Source organism: Pelodiscus sinensis, chromosome 15 (assembly GCF_052426305.1).
Source record: "Pelodiscus sinensis isolate ZL-2025 chromosome 15, ASM5242630v1, whole genome shotgun sequence".
NCBI classification, from domain to species: Eukaryota; Metazoa; Chordata; order Testudines; family Trionychidae; genus Pelodiscus; species Pelodiscus sinensis.
This window is the reverse complement of record NC_143066.1, coordinates 24,029,110-24,041,978: the sequence shown is the minus strand read 5'-3', so window position 1 is coordinate 24,041,978 and position 12,869 is coordinate 24,029,110. Positions and strand designations below refer to the sequence as shown.

Sequence of the window (12,869 nt, the reverse complement as noted above, 5' to 3'; positions counted from 1 at the left end):
TCTCGAAATAGCATGTTATTTCAAAATTTGGTGCTGTGTAGATGTGCCAAATTTCAAAATAAGCTATTTCGAAATAGATTTGAAATAGGATATGTAATTTGTATAGTGCAAATTGTGTATCTTAGTTCGAGTTTAGGGTGCTGTGTAGATGTACCCCTAGTCTCTAAAATCTTCAAAACTTTTGTGTTTATCTGCTTGTATTATGACAAGTGCTGATTTTGTAGTTGGGGATTTATGTGTTTGCACATCACCAGCTGTGAATTACATTTGCCTTATGTTCCATTAAAGCTGGGCTATACTTATGGATTCATAAAAGTATGTTATTAAATACAATTTTTTTTTGTAACTACATTTTCTTGCAGTCTTATATTGACTACTTACGAAGCTTACCCATTACAACACATCCTGAAGTGTTCGGACTTCATGAGAATGCAGACATCACTAAAGATAATCAGGAGACCAACCAGCTTTTCAGTGGAGTGTTATTGACTCTGCCTAGACAAGTGGGTGGAGGTGGCAAGTCCCCACAGGTAATGAGGGAATGGGGAAACAAACAACCCTTGTCAAGGAAGCATCTTAGGGAGGCATTCTAAGTACATTATCCCTTATGGCTTAGAGGGGTCAGTCACCTCCTGCCTGTGACCACTCGGCAGAGAGTGGATTTGAATGGCTCCTTGTACATGCAATCAGCTGTATGGGTAAAGGGCCAGCTAAAAACAGAAAGTGGAACATGGCCTTTGATTATTATCAATAAATAACTATATAAATATCCAGGGAAGCAAAACATATAAAACTGCAATATTTGAGGAAATCTGTGTTGTAAAATGCAACAACAATAAAGGCCATTTTAAAAAATTCCCCATTCTTTGCACATTCTTGATTTCAGGAAACTGTTGAAGATTTGGCACGGGACATCCTGTCGAAATTACCAGATGACTTTAACCTGGAAGTGGTAATGAAGAAATATCCAGTGCTTTATGAGGAGTCCATGAATACAGTTCTTAGGCAAGAACTTATAAGATTCAACAGGTGGGGTAGCCTCTTTTCTTTCACTTTTCAAAAGCTAAAAGGTGCCAAAATGTTTGCGTTCATACTCAGCAGCAGATCACAAGCATTAGATATGTGCAAGTATTTTATAATAAATTCATTTTACAAAAGCTGCTTGAGACCTGATTCTGCTCTGATGACCGTGCACCGAAAGAACTTGAAAGTTGCAGCAAATGACTTCCTGAGCCCTGATGGTCATTTATCTCATAGAAACAATTTTAGTCCCAGATGTGAATTAGTGATGATGAGGTGAAAGGTAACATAGCCTATTACAAATCCCTTGAGTCATTCAGTCTCCTACATTCCCAGCATATGACAGTATTTCGGTTCACGTCTAAAGTTTTTAAAGTGATGGCTAATTAATTTCTATGCTCTGTTCTAAAGTTTTACTAGAAGTTACAAAATAGCCAAGAATTGTTTTGATATTTACAGATACAGTGAGAAATTTCTCACTACTCTCCAGGACTTTAAGTCAGTGGCTGGCAGTCCACTGAATGCAGAGAGTCAGTGAGTAGTGAAACGACAAACTTCCCTTTATCTTACAGGCTTACAGAAGTTGTCCGGAGCAGTCTTATCAACTTAGGCAAAGCTATCAAAGGCCAAGTATTGATGTCATCTGAACTTGAGGATGTTTTCAACAGCATGCTCGGAGGCAAAGTACCATCAATGTGGGCAGCCAAATCCTATCCATCGCTGAAACCCCTGGGCAGCTATGTGTCTGATCTTCTTACACGTTTGGCCTTCTTCGAGGTACACTAGAGCTGTGAATCCCTCTCAGGGACCAATGTGTGAAAGCTGAATGAGAGGTTTGCTTCAGTTAGGATCACATAATAATCCCTAGAGAGAGCCACTTTGTGAACCTCTTACATTCACAAGCAGTTTTTCATGTGCAGTCCTCTGGGAATTGTCCATGTGAGTAACTGCTCAGATCTGAGTAAGGACTTCACAATCTGGTCTTTATTCTGTAGTGACAATGTTGTTTCCAGCTCTTCAAACTTTACAGTAAGGAGAAATGTTTTATATTGTGTTCAGCTGCATGATCGGGGTGAAGAGTTTTTACAAACTAAAGACATAATTTGGGGGGGGTTTTGCTAATCAATATATTGTGGACTTTTTTTTTTCATTATTCAGGAGTGGATCTGCCAAGGGCCACCCAATGTATTTTGGATATCAGGATTCTACTTTACTCAGTCCTTCTTGACTGGTGTTTCACAGAACTATGCTAGAAAATACACCATCCCAATTGATCATATTGGATTTGAATTTGAGGTAAAAATATGTGGAGGAATTTCATTTATACAAGCCATTTTCATGTGTTATGCGAAATGAACAAACTAGCACTTTACAGACAAGGCAATGGGGATGTGCTAAGATGTCAGTGCAAACCTAAAGTCACCCTAGAGTTACACCATTGTAACAGAAATTGGAATCTCACAGATTCATAGATTATAAGGCCAGCAGGAACCACTGTGATAATTTAGTCTGGCATCCTACACATTGCAGACCACAAGCATATCCAGTGCCTCCAGTATTAGATCCATAACCTCTGTCTGAGTTACTGTAGTCCTCAAATTATGATTTAAAGACTTCAGCTTACAGAGAATCCACCATTTGCATTAGTTTAAACCAGCAAGCTACCCATACCTCATGCTGTAAATGGCAGAAAAAACCCAGAGTCTCAGCCAATCTGATCTGAGGTAAAATTACAAATATAGTAATCATTTAAATCTCGAGCACATCAGCAAGATCACCTGGGAAAGAATTCTCTGTAGTACCAGAGTCCTCCTCATTCAGTGCCCCTCCCAAACTGCAACACTCTGCCCAGCCTGGTGAAGGTAGGGGAGAGTGAATGACAGTGGCTGGGAGGATAGAGTCAGTCAGGGGCGGGCCCTTGAAGAAGGGACAGGACAGGGGCATGACCTCAAGGAAGGGTCAGGATGGGAGTGGGGCAATGGTCTTCTGGGGTTGTGCGATGAGATACCTGGCAACCCTACTATGTGGCAACCCTTGGCTATTTCAGGAAAGCACACCCAGCAGCACAGCTGGCAGCTTCCCAGACACCAGTGGGCCCATTGACTGTTTGGCTCTGGGGCCTGAAATTGCTCTTGGCAGGCCTGAGCAATGGGGATTTATTACAATCACTTCCTTATGAGGAAAGGAAGTTGAAGGAACTTCCTTTGGAAGAAGAGGATGCATATGATTGAATGTGCCGGTTATTGCTGTGTGTGCTTTCATACTTCTGTTGCAGCAGTATTTCGCATAGGCCCTTTTCAGGTTAAGTATCATTAGCATTTCCTTTTATATTTTGGCAATTTTCTTTTGGTATCTTAATGTTGCGATCACCAAGGCATCTTTTTGTTTGCTTAATTCATTTTTCATAAGGACTCTAGTAAAATTCATCCCTCCACTGAGAGCCAGTACAAGACCAAAGCACCACATAAGTCTTACTTTGAGGGCGTAAGTGGCATTTAATTAGTGCACAGGCCTCATGGTGGTCCTCTGTACAAGGTGAAGTTGCTCCTCTATGGAAAAGTCACTAATACATATAATTGTATTTAAGCATATTGGCCAGGAGTATGAACAAAAGATCAGTTGGGTCTCCTTAAGAACTTCAGGAGGGGGACAGCAAAGAAGCATGTAGAGCTTGATCCTAAATCTATTGAAGCCAAAGAAAATCTCTCATTGACTTGATTGGGTTTTGGATAATGCCCTTAATCAGCTCTCTGAGCACTATAGATACTATGATTCCACTGAGTAGACTAAATATACTGTAGATGTAAAAGGAGACCAAAGCCAATTTTTAATCATTCCAGGTGACAAAACAGGAACACACCATGGAGGAAATGCCAGAAGATGGGGCATATGTGAAAGGACTTTTTTTAGAAGGTGCCTGTTGGGACAGAGAAACCAGGGAGATTGGGGAGTCACTTCCAAAAATCCTTTATGATTCTATGCCTATAATCTGGCTGAAACCTGGAGAAAGTTCAGCATTTCTGCATGAGAACATTTACGTATGCCCTGTCTACAAGACAAGTGCAAGAAGAGGTACCTTGTCAACTACAGGACATTCAACTAACTATGTTATCTCAATAGAGCTCCCTTCATTACAGCCCCAGAAACACTGGATAAATCGTGGTGTGGCAGCACTATGCCAGCTAGATGATTAACCGTATGTATGTCCAGATACCTGAATTTTATAATTAAAAGACATTCTTCATGCTGATAGCTGCTCTTTTTTACATCAGCACTTATTGCTGATTTTTAAACATTCCTGTTTCTTTTGCTTTTTAGCCATTTTGCATTAGTTGGGGAGACTAATTAAAACAAAACACTTCAACCAACACCTTGTCCATCACAGTGGGCAGAATTCCCAAGAAAAATACTCAGTGTACAGTCCACATCGTTCTGACCTTTTGAATTCCTGATACACACAAATCTTCCTCCTGCAACCATTACTCATGAAAACAGGCCTCATTGGATTTGCCTAATGCTGTCTGGGCTCCCTTGCCTATCATTCCATTGCACAAATGGCCTTGTATGCCCAGAAATGTGAAGATTGAGGAGAGAAGAGACAAGGTGAGAGTCTGCCCACAAAGAAACAGGGCAGCTGTAAATTGACATAGTTGAATTGTGAAATTATGATAATTTACATCAGATGCTGATAATTTACACCAGAATTAAAGCCCAAGATACTCCAAGGCAGCATGTGCCCAAAGGGTATGCTTGCTTCTGTAGGTTCAAAATTTCCGTTTCAATGTAATTTATGAGTGTCATTCTGAGCACAGTTCCATTTTCTCTTTCTTACCTGACCACACACATTTTTTGTGCCTGCGAGAAAGGCAGTAGAGGCCCTGCCTCCTCATCCCACCCTCTCCTATGTTTAATTCATAACCTGATTATATATTACGTTTGTTTAGCCTCTCATCAAAAGGAGCTCAAAGTACTTTGGAAACTAATTAAAAATAAAACAGTGGAATAACTCATCAAGAGCTACAGAGTCATTAACTAATTACTTCCCACAACACCCAACTGAAGTAAACCTGGGATCTGTGATGGGTGTGTACCACCACAGACTGGGCTAGAAGAGGTTAGAAGATTGCACCTGTAGGTGCAATCATCCAGCATTAGGCGTTAAGCCTGAAGGAAGGGGTGAAAACATCTGAGTTTGGCTCATTTAGGCTCTGCCTAGGAAGGAGAGCAGATGGCTGGTTCTTGCAATGGGATATGTCGGGGAGTCATCTGAATTGGCCTGCTGGTAGACAGAGCCTCTGTAAAGAAAGGTATGTTTTCTGGGGAAACAAGCAGGGGGGTTGGAACTATTTTTATAGTGGGGATGCTGAGAGTTGTTGAACTGAACTGCAACCCGGGGGATGCTGCAGCCCTAGCTCTAGTATCTGCATGTACAAGGTAGCTGGGAAGAAGCAGCAGAAAAGGTGACTGCTCAGGATTCTGCACAATGGTGGAGGAACTTGTGGGAATAGAAAGTCAAGGATGCCCTAACAGGGAAGTGGGGAAAACTGCCCTGCAGCAGAATCAGCTGGGAGACAGAAAGTGCTAAGCAGCTCTGTGCTGAGCTGGGGGAAGTGGTTAAAAAAGGGAGATGGGCTTTTGCCTCAGTCTCTTCATGGGCTCCCTGTCAGCTCAACTAGGTAGAGCAAGGTAAGAAGTGGTCTGGACAGGCAGCCCTTTTGCAGCTGGGCTTGTCTTCATATTCAACGGTCGGTGGACTGGAATGCAGAAGAGAAACAGGGGGCCTGAGTTCCTCTACCAGACTGCTGAGGAAGGAGGAGCAGAAACTGCTGCTGACAAGGAATAAAGCTCACTGTAACCCTTCCCCCCTTCAAACTAGAGTAAGAACTAATGTGCCCAGACTTGGACTGAAAATTCCATGTGAAGCTGACAGATTATTATCTGTTCGACTACTAGTATGGCCCAGCATGTGAGAGACTTTGTGACCTGGCTGTAAGGTTGAGTCACAACAAGCCGCACCACTGGGCCAGAACAGCTCCTACTAAGGGAAAAGGGAGGAGATCTGACTGCTATATCCAGACCTCCGAGGGAGTGCTGACAGGTGAGCTCTGTGCTTACAGATCATGAGGCTGGAGAAAACAAAGGTCAGAGGCAATATCCTCAAAGGCCTTCACTAATTTTTGGACTCTTAAATTTTTAGCTGCCCTAATTGTGTCTCCTAAATGACTGACTTGAGGCCAGGTAGTAATTTAGTGTCAGAATTGGAGTGTAGTTCAGATGTTCCTAGCTCCCCATTTAGTGCTCTAATCATTAGATGATGCTGTCTTGATTAGTTAAGTCTCACTGTGTCATCTCACAAGAATTTGCTCATTGTGCCTAGCTAATATAGCAAACAGCATGAAACTTTGGCCACTATAGTTTTATTAACTGTTATAGAAATAATGTAAATGTAAAATAAACACCTTTTTAAGTGTGATACAATCTATAGGTAAGCAAAGTGAGTCATGGGCACTTTGTATAATAACTTTCTATATAAAAATAGCCACAGGTACTCGATGCAACATCATTATACCCATGTATTTGTTGCATTATATACAGTGTAGCACCCAGGTATTTAGTTTAATTATTATTATTATTTATGTTGATAGATCCATAGTTAGGAACAAGGACTTTTTATTAAAGTACTTTTTAATTCAGTACTATGGAGGTACTCATCATGACTCCAGTTAAGACTGAAGTTCAGTTTCCCACTGGAAACTGAGCAGGGAGGATGCACTGTATTTTTGAAACCACACACACTCACTCTTTGCATGGCTGGCCTTACCATGAGGCAAACTGAGGCGGCCGCCTCAATTGCCAGACTGTGGGTGGGCGCCACTAGGACCCAGAATGTAGAAAATTGTGTCTGCTGCTGGTGCATATGTATTCTCTCTGCAGTACTATGAGAGGAGTAGAACAGGAAGAAGGCAGAATTGAGACCTTTCAAAGTTTTGGCCCAAACGAGGGAGCATGAGGGCGTCATTTGAGCTCCCTGCCTCAGGTGCCAAAATGTTGTGGGCCGGCCCTGGCTCTTTGTGTAGAGAATTAAACTTCTGAGGATTACAATGAAGCTGGCCAATGGGAGCAGCCTGGGCTATGTTTGCAGTGCAGGCAGCTCCCAGAGGGGCACCCCAAAAGGGGACACAGCCCAGAATTGTACGTGGCCTCCACAATTGGTCACTTTGATCGGCGCGCAGAAGGCAGGGAACCTACCTCAGGGTCCTGTTGGGCTGCTGGCCTGGAGGTACCTAAGGTAAGTGCATCTGGGCCCGAGCCTACACTGGGTACTCCACCACCAACTCCCACAGCCCAACCCCCTCCCTCAGGTCACAATCCAAATTGCTGCACCCCCAGTCCTGCACCCACACTCTCTCCTACACACTACACCCCCTCTTACACCCCATCTCACTGGCCTAGGTCACAACCCAAACCCTCGGTACCCTTTCTCCTGCACCCCTGCCCCAGGTCAAAACCCCCTCCTAGACCCTGCACCCCTTCCAGGTTAGAATCCTCTCCTGCACCGTACTCCCTCCCTGGCTCCACACCTCCTGCACCCAGTCCCATACCCCGAACTCCCTTCTGCACCCAGCCTCCATCCCAGACCCTGCACCTTCTCCATTAATATCATACATGATTGCGGCCCTTGACCATTTACCTAATTCTTGGAGTGGACTGCCTCCCCCCCGCCCCCCATCAAAAATTATTGCCCACCCCTGCTTGATGGTAATTGGTAAGCAATAGTTCTATGATCTGGAATAAGTCAGTAGCCTCAGGGAAACTGGACCCGTGTTGTGAAGAGGAGTCCAGTTACCAGCACCAGTTACACTCTTCATAGGGCTGCCGGCAGCCGTGGGAGCCACATGAGACTGGCAGCTCCAGGGGCCACAGCAGCCCCGTCAGCAATACGGGGCCAGAAGCCATGGTGAGACTGATAGAAATTACAGGTTAACTTTTTAAAATGTGGACTTCCTAGTTGAGAATTCTCATTCGTGGATTAGTTGGTTCAACTGTCTTAGATTCTGTGGTTGCAGGCTGTCTTGGGCTTGAAATGCCTCCCATGGCACAATGGCAGCAAGTCCAGTGCACAGCAAGGCAGCTTTGCCTTGGGAAAAGAGGCTGGATGGAGCGCAAGAACCCTTAAAGCACTGGACACTACAGTCATTGGAACCCAACAATAAGGTTTCCTCCCCTTTCAGATTGAGCTCATCTCGTTAACATAACCCATATCAATGAATCCCTTGCAAATCCAGATTTGACACTTTGACTTCAGATACTTTGTGTCTCCAAAGAAGGAGAAAGCAACTGTAATCCCACTTTAGGACAGTGCGCTCTGCCTCCTGCAATGTGGGAGTGAAACTATTCTTAAATATTAAATTTAAATATGTGATTTAGGCTGACACCACAAATCATCCAATCATTGCAAGCAACGTTCCTCTTTGAGGTTTCTTGTTTAGAGTTTGTGTTTCTATGTTTTTGTGTGCGTGTGATATACATAAAATTTACAGTAATCATATTAGAATTACAGACTTAAATGAGCAGTCCTGTGGAACCTTAAAGAGTAACACCTATATTAGCTCACAACCTTTCATGGGTACAACCCTCTTACTTATCTGAAGTGGTTTTTATCCATGAAAGCTCATGATCTAATATATTTGTTAGTCGCTAAGGTGCCACAGGACTGTTTGTTTTTAAAGTTACAGACTAACATGCCTACCCCTGAGACTTATCTCTTGTGAGCTATAACGTTTCTTTGCAGCTATTCATTGTGAACAACTTTGTTGCTTTGCTATTAATATTCTAAATAGCTATCTTGGTTGATCGATAGATCTGTAGGAGGAGGCATCTTCTAGGAAAAGAATAAACTTGGTTTTGAACAAGATGTGTAGGTTACAGAAAACTTTGAAATACAAGTGTGACCAAAATGTCTGGCTATGTAGTAATCTGCTGAAGGTGCATGTATGCAACTGTATCCCTTGCAACAATCCCTTCACCAGAAACTCTGAATGGCTGAGCAATTACTAGGTAACAAAAGAAGTATGTGATGACTTTACATTGGGTTTCTCACCTTGTTGGCAAGAAGGCGATGAAATTCCCCTTTGGGAATCACGTAATTTGAATAACTATCGCCCAGTTGCTAATATTCGCTTCTTGGGCAAGGTACTTAAGAGGATGGTGGTGTTGCAACTCCAAGCTTTCTTGGAAGAAATGGATTATATAGCTTCATTTCCGTCTGGCTTTAAGCCAGGTTTTGGACCTGAAACAGTCTTGGTTGCTCTGGTAGACAGGGGTAGTGCAACCCTGTTGATTCTCTTGAACCTCTCAGCGGTTTTTAATGCCATTGACCATGGTATCCTTTTGGAGTGGCTGGTGGAACTGGGTATTGGAGACACTGTTTTGCAGTGGTTCCAGTCTTGCCTGTTGGAACACTTTCAAAGGGTGGAGCCAAGGGACTGCTATTCGACCCTGTGGCATTTGTGCTACAGGGTCCTGCAAGGTTCCCTCTTGTCAGCTATGCTGTTTAACATCTATATGAAACCGTTGGGAGAGGTGGTAAGGAGTTTTGAAGGACAGTGCCATTAATATGCAGATGACACCCAACTCTATTTCCCTGTGACATCAGAACCAGGTGTGGCGGTGACTGATTTTAAACTGATGTCTGGAGGCGGTGATGGGCTGAATAAAGTCAATAAGATGAAGCTAAATACAGATAAGACTGAAGTCCTGTGGACCTCTAACATTTGAGAACCAAATTCTTTTAGTGGCCAGGAGTGCTTTTGGGCCGCTTCTGCTGATCCACCAGCTGTGACACTTCCTGAAGAAGCATGACTTGGCCACAGTGATCCATGCTCTTGTTACATCCCAATTGGATTATTGTAATGAGCTTTATGTAGTGCTGCCTCTGAAGACTCTTTGGAAACTTCAACTGGTCCAGAATGCGACTGCTCGAATTTTAACTAATACTCATTATACAGAGCGCATTATGCCAATACTCCAGGGCTATGTCTACACTGGCATGATTTTCCAGAAATGCTTTTAACTGAAAAGTTTTCCATTAAAAGCATTTTTGGAAAAGAGCGTCTAGATTGGCACAGATGCTTTTCCGCAAAAGCACTCTTTGCAGAAAAGCGTCTGTGGCCCATCTAGACGCGCTTTTGTGCCAAAAAGCCCCGATTGCCATTTTCGCAATCGGGGCTTCTTTGCACAAAACAAATCTCAGCTGTCTACACTGGCCCTTTTGTGCAAAACTTTTGCGCAAAACTTTTGCCCGAACGGGAGCAGCATAGTATTTCTGCAAAATGCACTGATTTCTTATAGTAGGAAGTCAGTGCTTTTGCGGAAAGTCAAGCGGCCGGTGTGGACAGCTGGCAAGTTTTTCTGAAAAAACGGCTGATTTTCCAGAAAAACTGGCCAGTCTAGACACAGCCATTCATTTCCTAGTAATAGTGATTAACATTAATCTGTTTGCTGTTGGGACTACTCCTCATATCACATCCAAATCTTCCATTTCTCAGTCGGACTCACATTAAATAAACCACAAAGAAACACCCATAATTACTGCAGAACATAGATATCCAGCCCCAATTATTGTTCTTGGAGGCATTTCAGAGCAGATAAACTAAATGAGAAGCATACTATAACTCAGGAGTAGCTATGACATCAGGAGAAATGGCACAGATGACTTCTAAGCTAGTATTCCTGAAAGAGAGGCGAGGCCAGTAGCTGTCAGCAGCTGAAAATGAAACCTACCAGTTTCTAATCAGTACAGAAGCTCACTTCCAAAAAAGTACCATAGTTGCCTTCCAGACTATTTGTTTGGGTGCTGAAAGACAAAATTCTCATGTCCAAAAGTGAAAATGTAATGGAGGTTCTTTCTGAACAAAAGTACCTCATGTTAATTTGTATGGGGCTGACTTTCTATGGGGCTCTTCTGTCTGGATAATAATATGCTCGGATCTTTGGCTACTGAACCCTGTCATTTTAACATTCTTGCTGGTGCAATCATAGATATAGGGAAAAAGTAAACTTTCAGTTTAAAGTGTTATTAGTTTTGTGCATGTTGCAAAACTCAGGTATATGGTTTGTCTCCTTACACAGATCCAAAACACGGGTTTTGCAAAAGGTGTGCTGAAAAATTGGAGCGTACTAACAGAGTATAGGTTGAATTCAATTGTAAAAACATGTCCCAGAGGAGCGTTGAAATCCCCAGGATTGTTTTTTCTTGATTCTGCAAAGGGCACAATCTTGTGTTAGGAGAGATCAGATGACCTACCAAGTCATTTCCAGCATTTATTTCCATAAGCTCATCTTGACTACGGGCTATATCAGTGCTTCTGCGATCGATTCAGTGGGTCTGGTGACATGACATGTTAATGGGAGAGCATTTCCCACCAACACAGCTGTAAGACAATATAAGCTGCATTGCATGATGTCATGTATCTTAACTACTGTAACTTGAATCAACTATTCTAATTAGCATAGACCAGGCCTATGACACTCTGGAACAGGTTAGGCTATTGCTGCGTCTTAATTGGAGTTCTTCATCTATAAAAAGGAGACAGACCATACACTGTAAGCTGATGATCTTTCACTCATGTGGGGTTGCACCTACTTACGAAAGAGTTGAATTTGGTTTGATATATCGTAAGTTATAGCCGTAAGAGAGCTGGGGTTAAAGGAATGGTCAGTATAGAGGATTTTACTGGACATTCAAGGGCAAATGCCATGCAAACAAATTGTCACCACAGTGCCCCCAAGCAACTGACTCAGATCCTTGTTTGAAAGAATATCAAATTACTCTAGCCAGGGCTTTTCTATTCTAATTCATCTCCTGAAGTCTGTGGCAAACTGAGAAGCATCAGGCTTTGCTTGACAGGAGTTACAGAAAATTGAAGTAATGTGAGCTCGCTGCTGCCTGTGTCTGGTACAGTGCAAACTCAACTGAAAACTCAGGATGTTTAATTAAACATATGAAGAAACAGCCCAAGGGAAACTGTCTGATTTCCCAACAGGACTGCATCTCCATGAGAAATTTTTTAGGAGCCACAAAGGAAAAAAAAAAAAGGTGTTAAATCACTGTTGTACAATCTGCACACCTTTAGGTCCATGGACCACAAGTTGAAAACCACTGTTCTGATACTCTGAGAGGTGTGAAAGGTTATTGGCAGACTGCATCCCTCTGTCAGCAGAGGGATGCAGATTAGGCAGGTCGATATTGCAAATGAGGCGGGTGCCTAACTTGCATAAAAATGGCCACCGCGTTTTTCCAACTCAGCACTTTGTCAGCAAATGCGGCAGTCTAGCAGCGATCTGTTGAGAGACAGAGAGAGAGAGCCTTTTTCGACAGATCCCTTATGCCTCCTTGGAGGGAGGATTTTGAAAGGAAACACCCACATTCATAATTTGAACAATAGTATCTTAAAACAAGTCTGAATGACTTCATGACCATAATTCAGTTTATGGGGCTTTCCATCCAAAGGAGTTGGACTATCATCAGTATTACCACATAAAATCTGTAAAACAATGGTTGTTTCCCTACTTTCAACAGTGGTCTACCCCATTACATGCCAAAGATATTTGGAGCTTAATTAGTCCACCCACACTATGCCTGGGCAGGGATAACCTCAGAGGAAGGCAGTCTGGCAGGAGAGGGCTGACTAGAGAGGAAGCATAAGGCAGGCCATGTGCCATGTAATGCAGGCATGAGCAAGCAGCGAGCAACCCAAAGGAGCCTAAGAGTCTGAGGGGCAGAGATGGATTTAAGAACTGCCAAGCTTTTTTTCTGACTTCAAAGTAATCTTCATCTTACAATTCAC

General features: G+C 42.9%; 1 protein-coding gene across 1 annotated transcript in view; it reads left to right on the top strand.

Annotated features, from left to right (window-relative positions):
- DNAH3 (dynein axonemal heavy chain 3) overlaps nt 1-4,270 on the top strand; it is a 163,767-nt gene extending 159,497 nt beyond the window's left edge. The window contains exons 58-62 of the mRNA XM_075899421.2: nt 363-530; nt 887-1,029; nt 1,593-1,797; nt 2,179-2,316; nt 3,861-4,270. Of these exons, the coding sequence (XP_075755536.2) occupies nt 363-530; nt 887-1,029; nt 1,593-1,797; nt 2,179-2,316; nt 3,861-4,214 (1,008 nt within the window). The 3' untranslated portion in view covers nt 4,215-4,270. The remainder of the gene's footprint in view (nt 1-362; nt 531-886; nt 1,030-1,592; nt 1,798-2,178; nt 2,317-3,860) is intronic.
- The last annotated feature ends 8,599 nt before the right edge of the window (nt 4,271-12,869 follow it).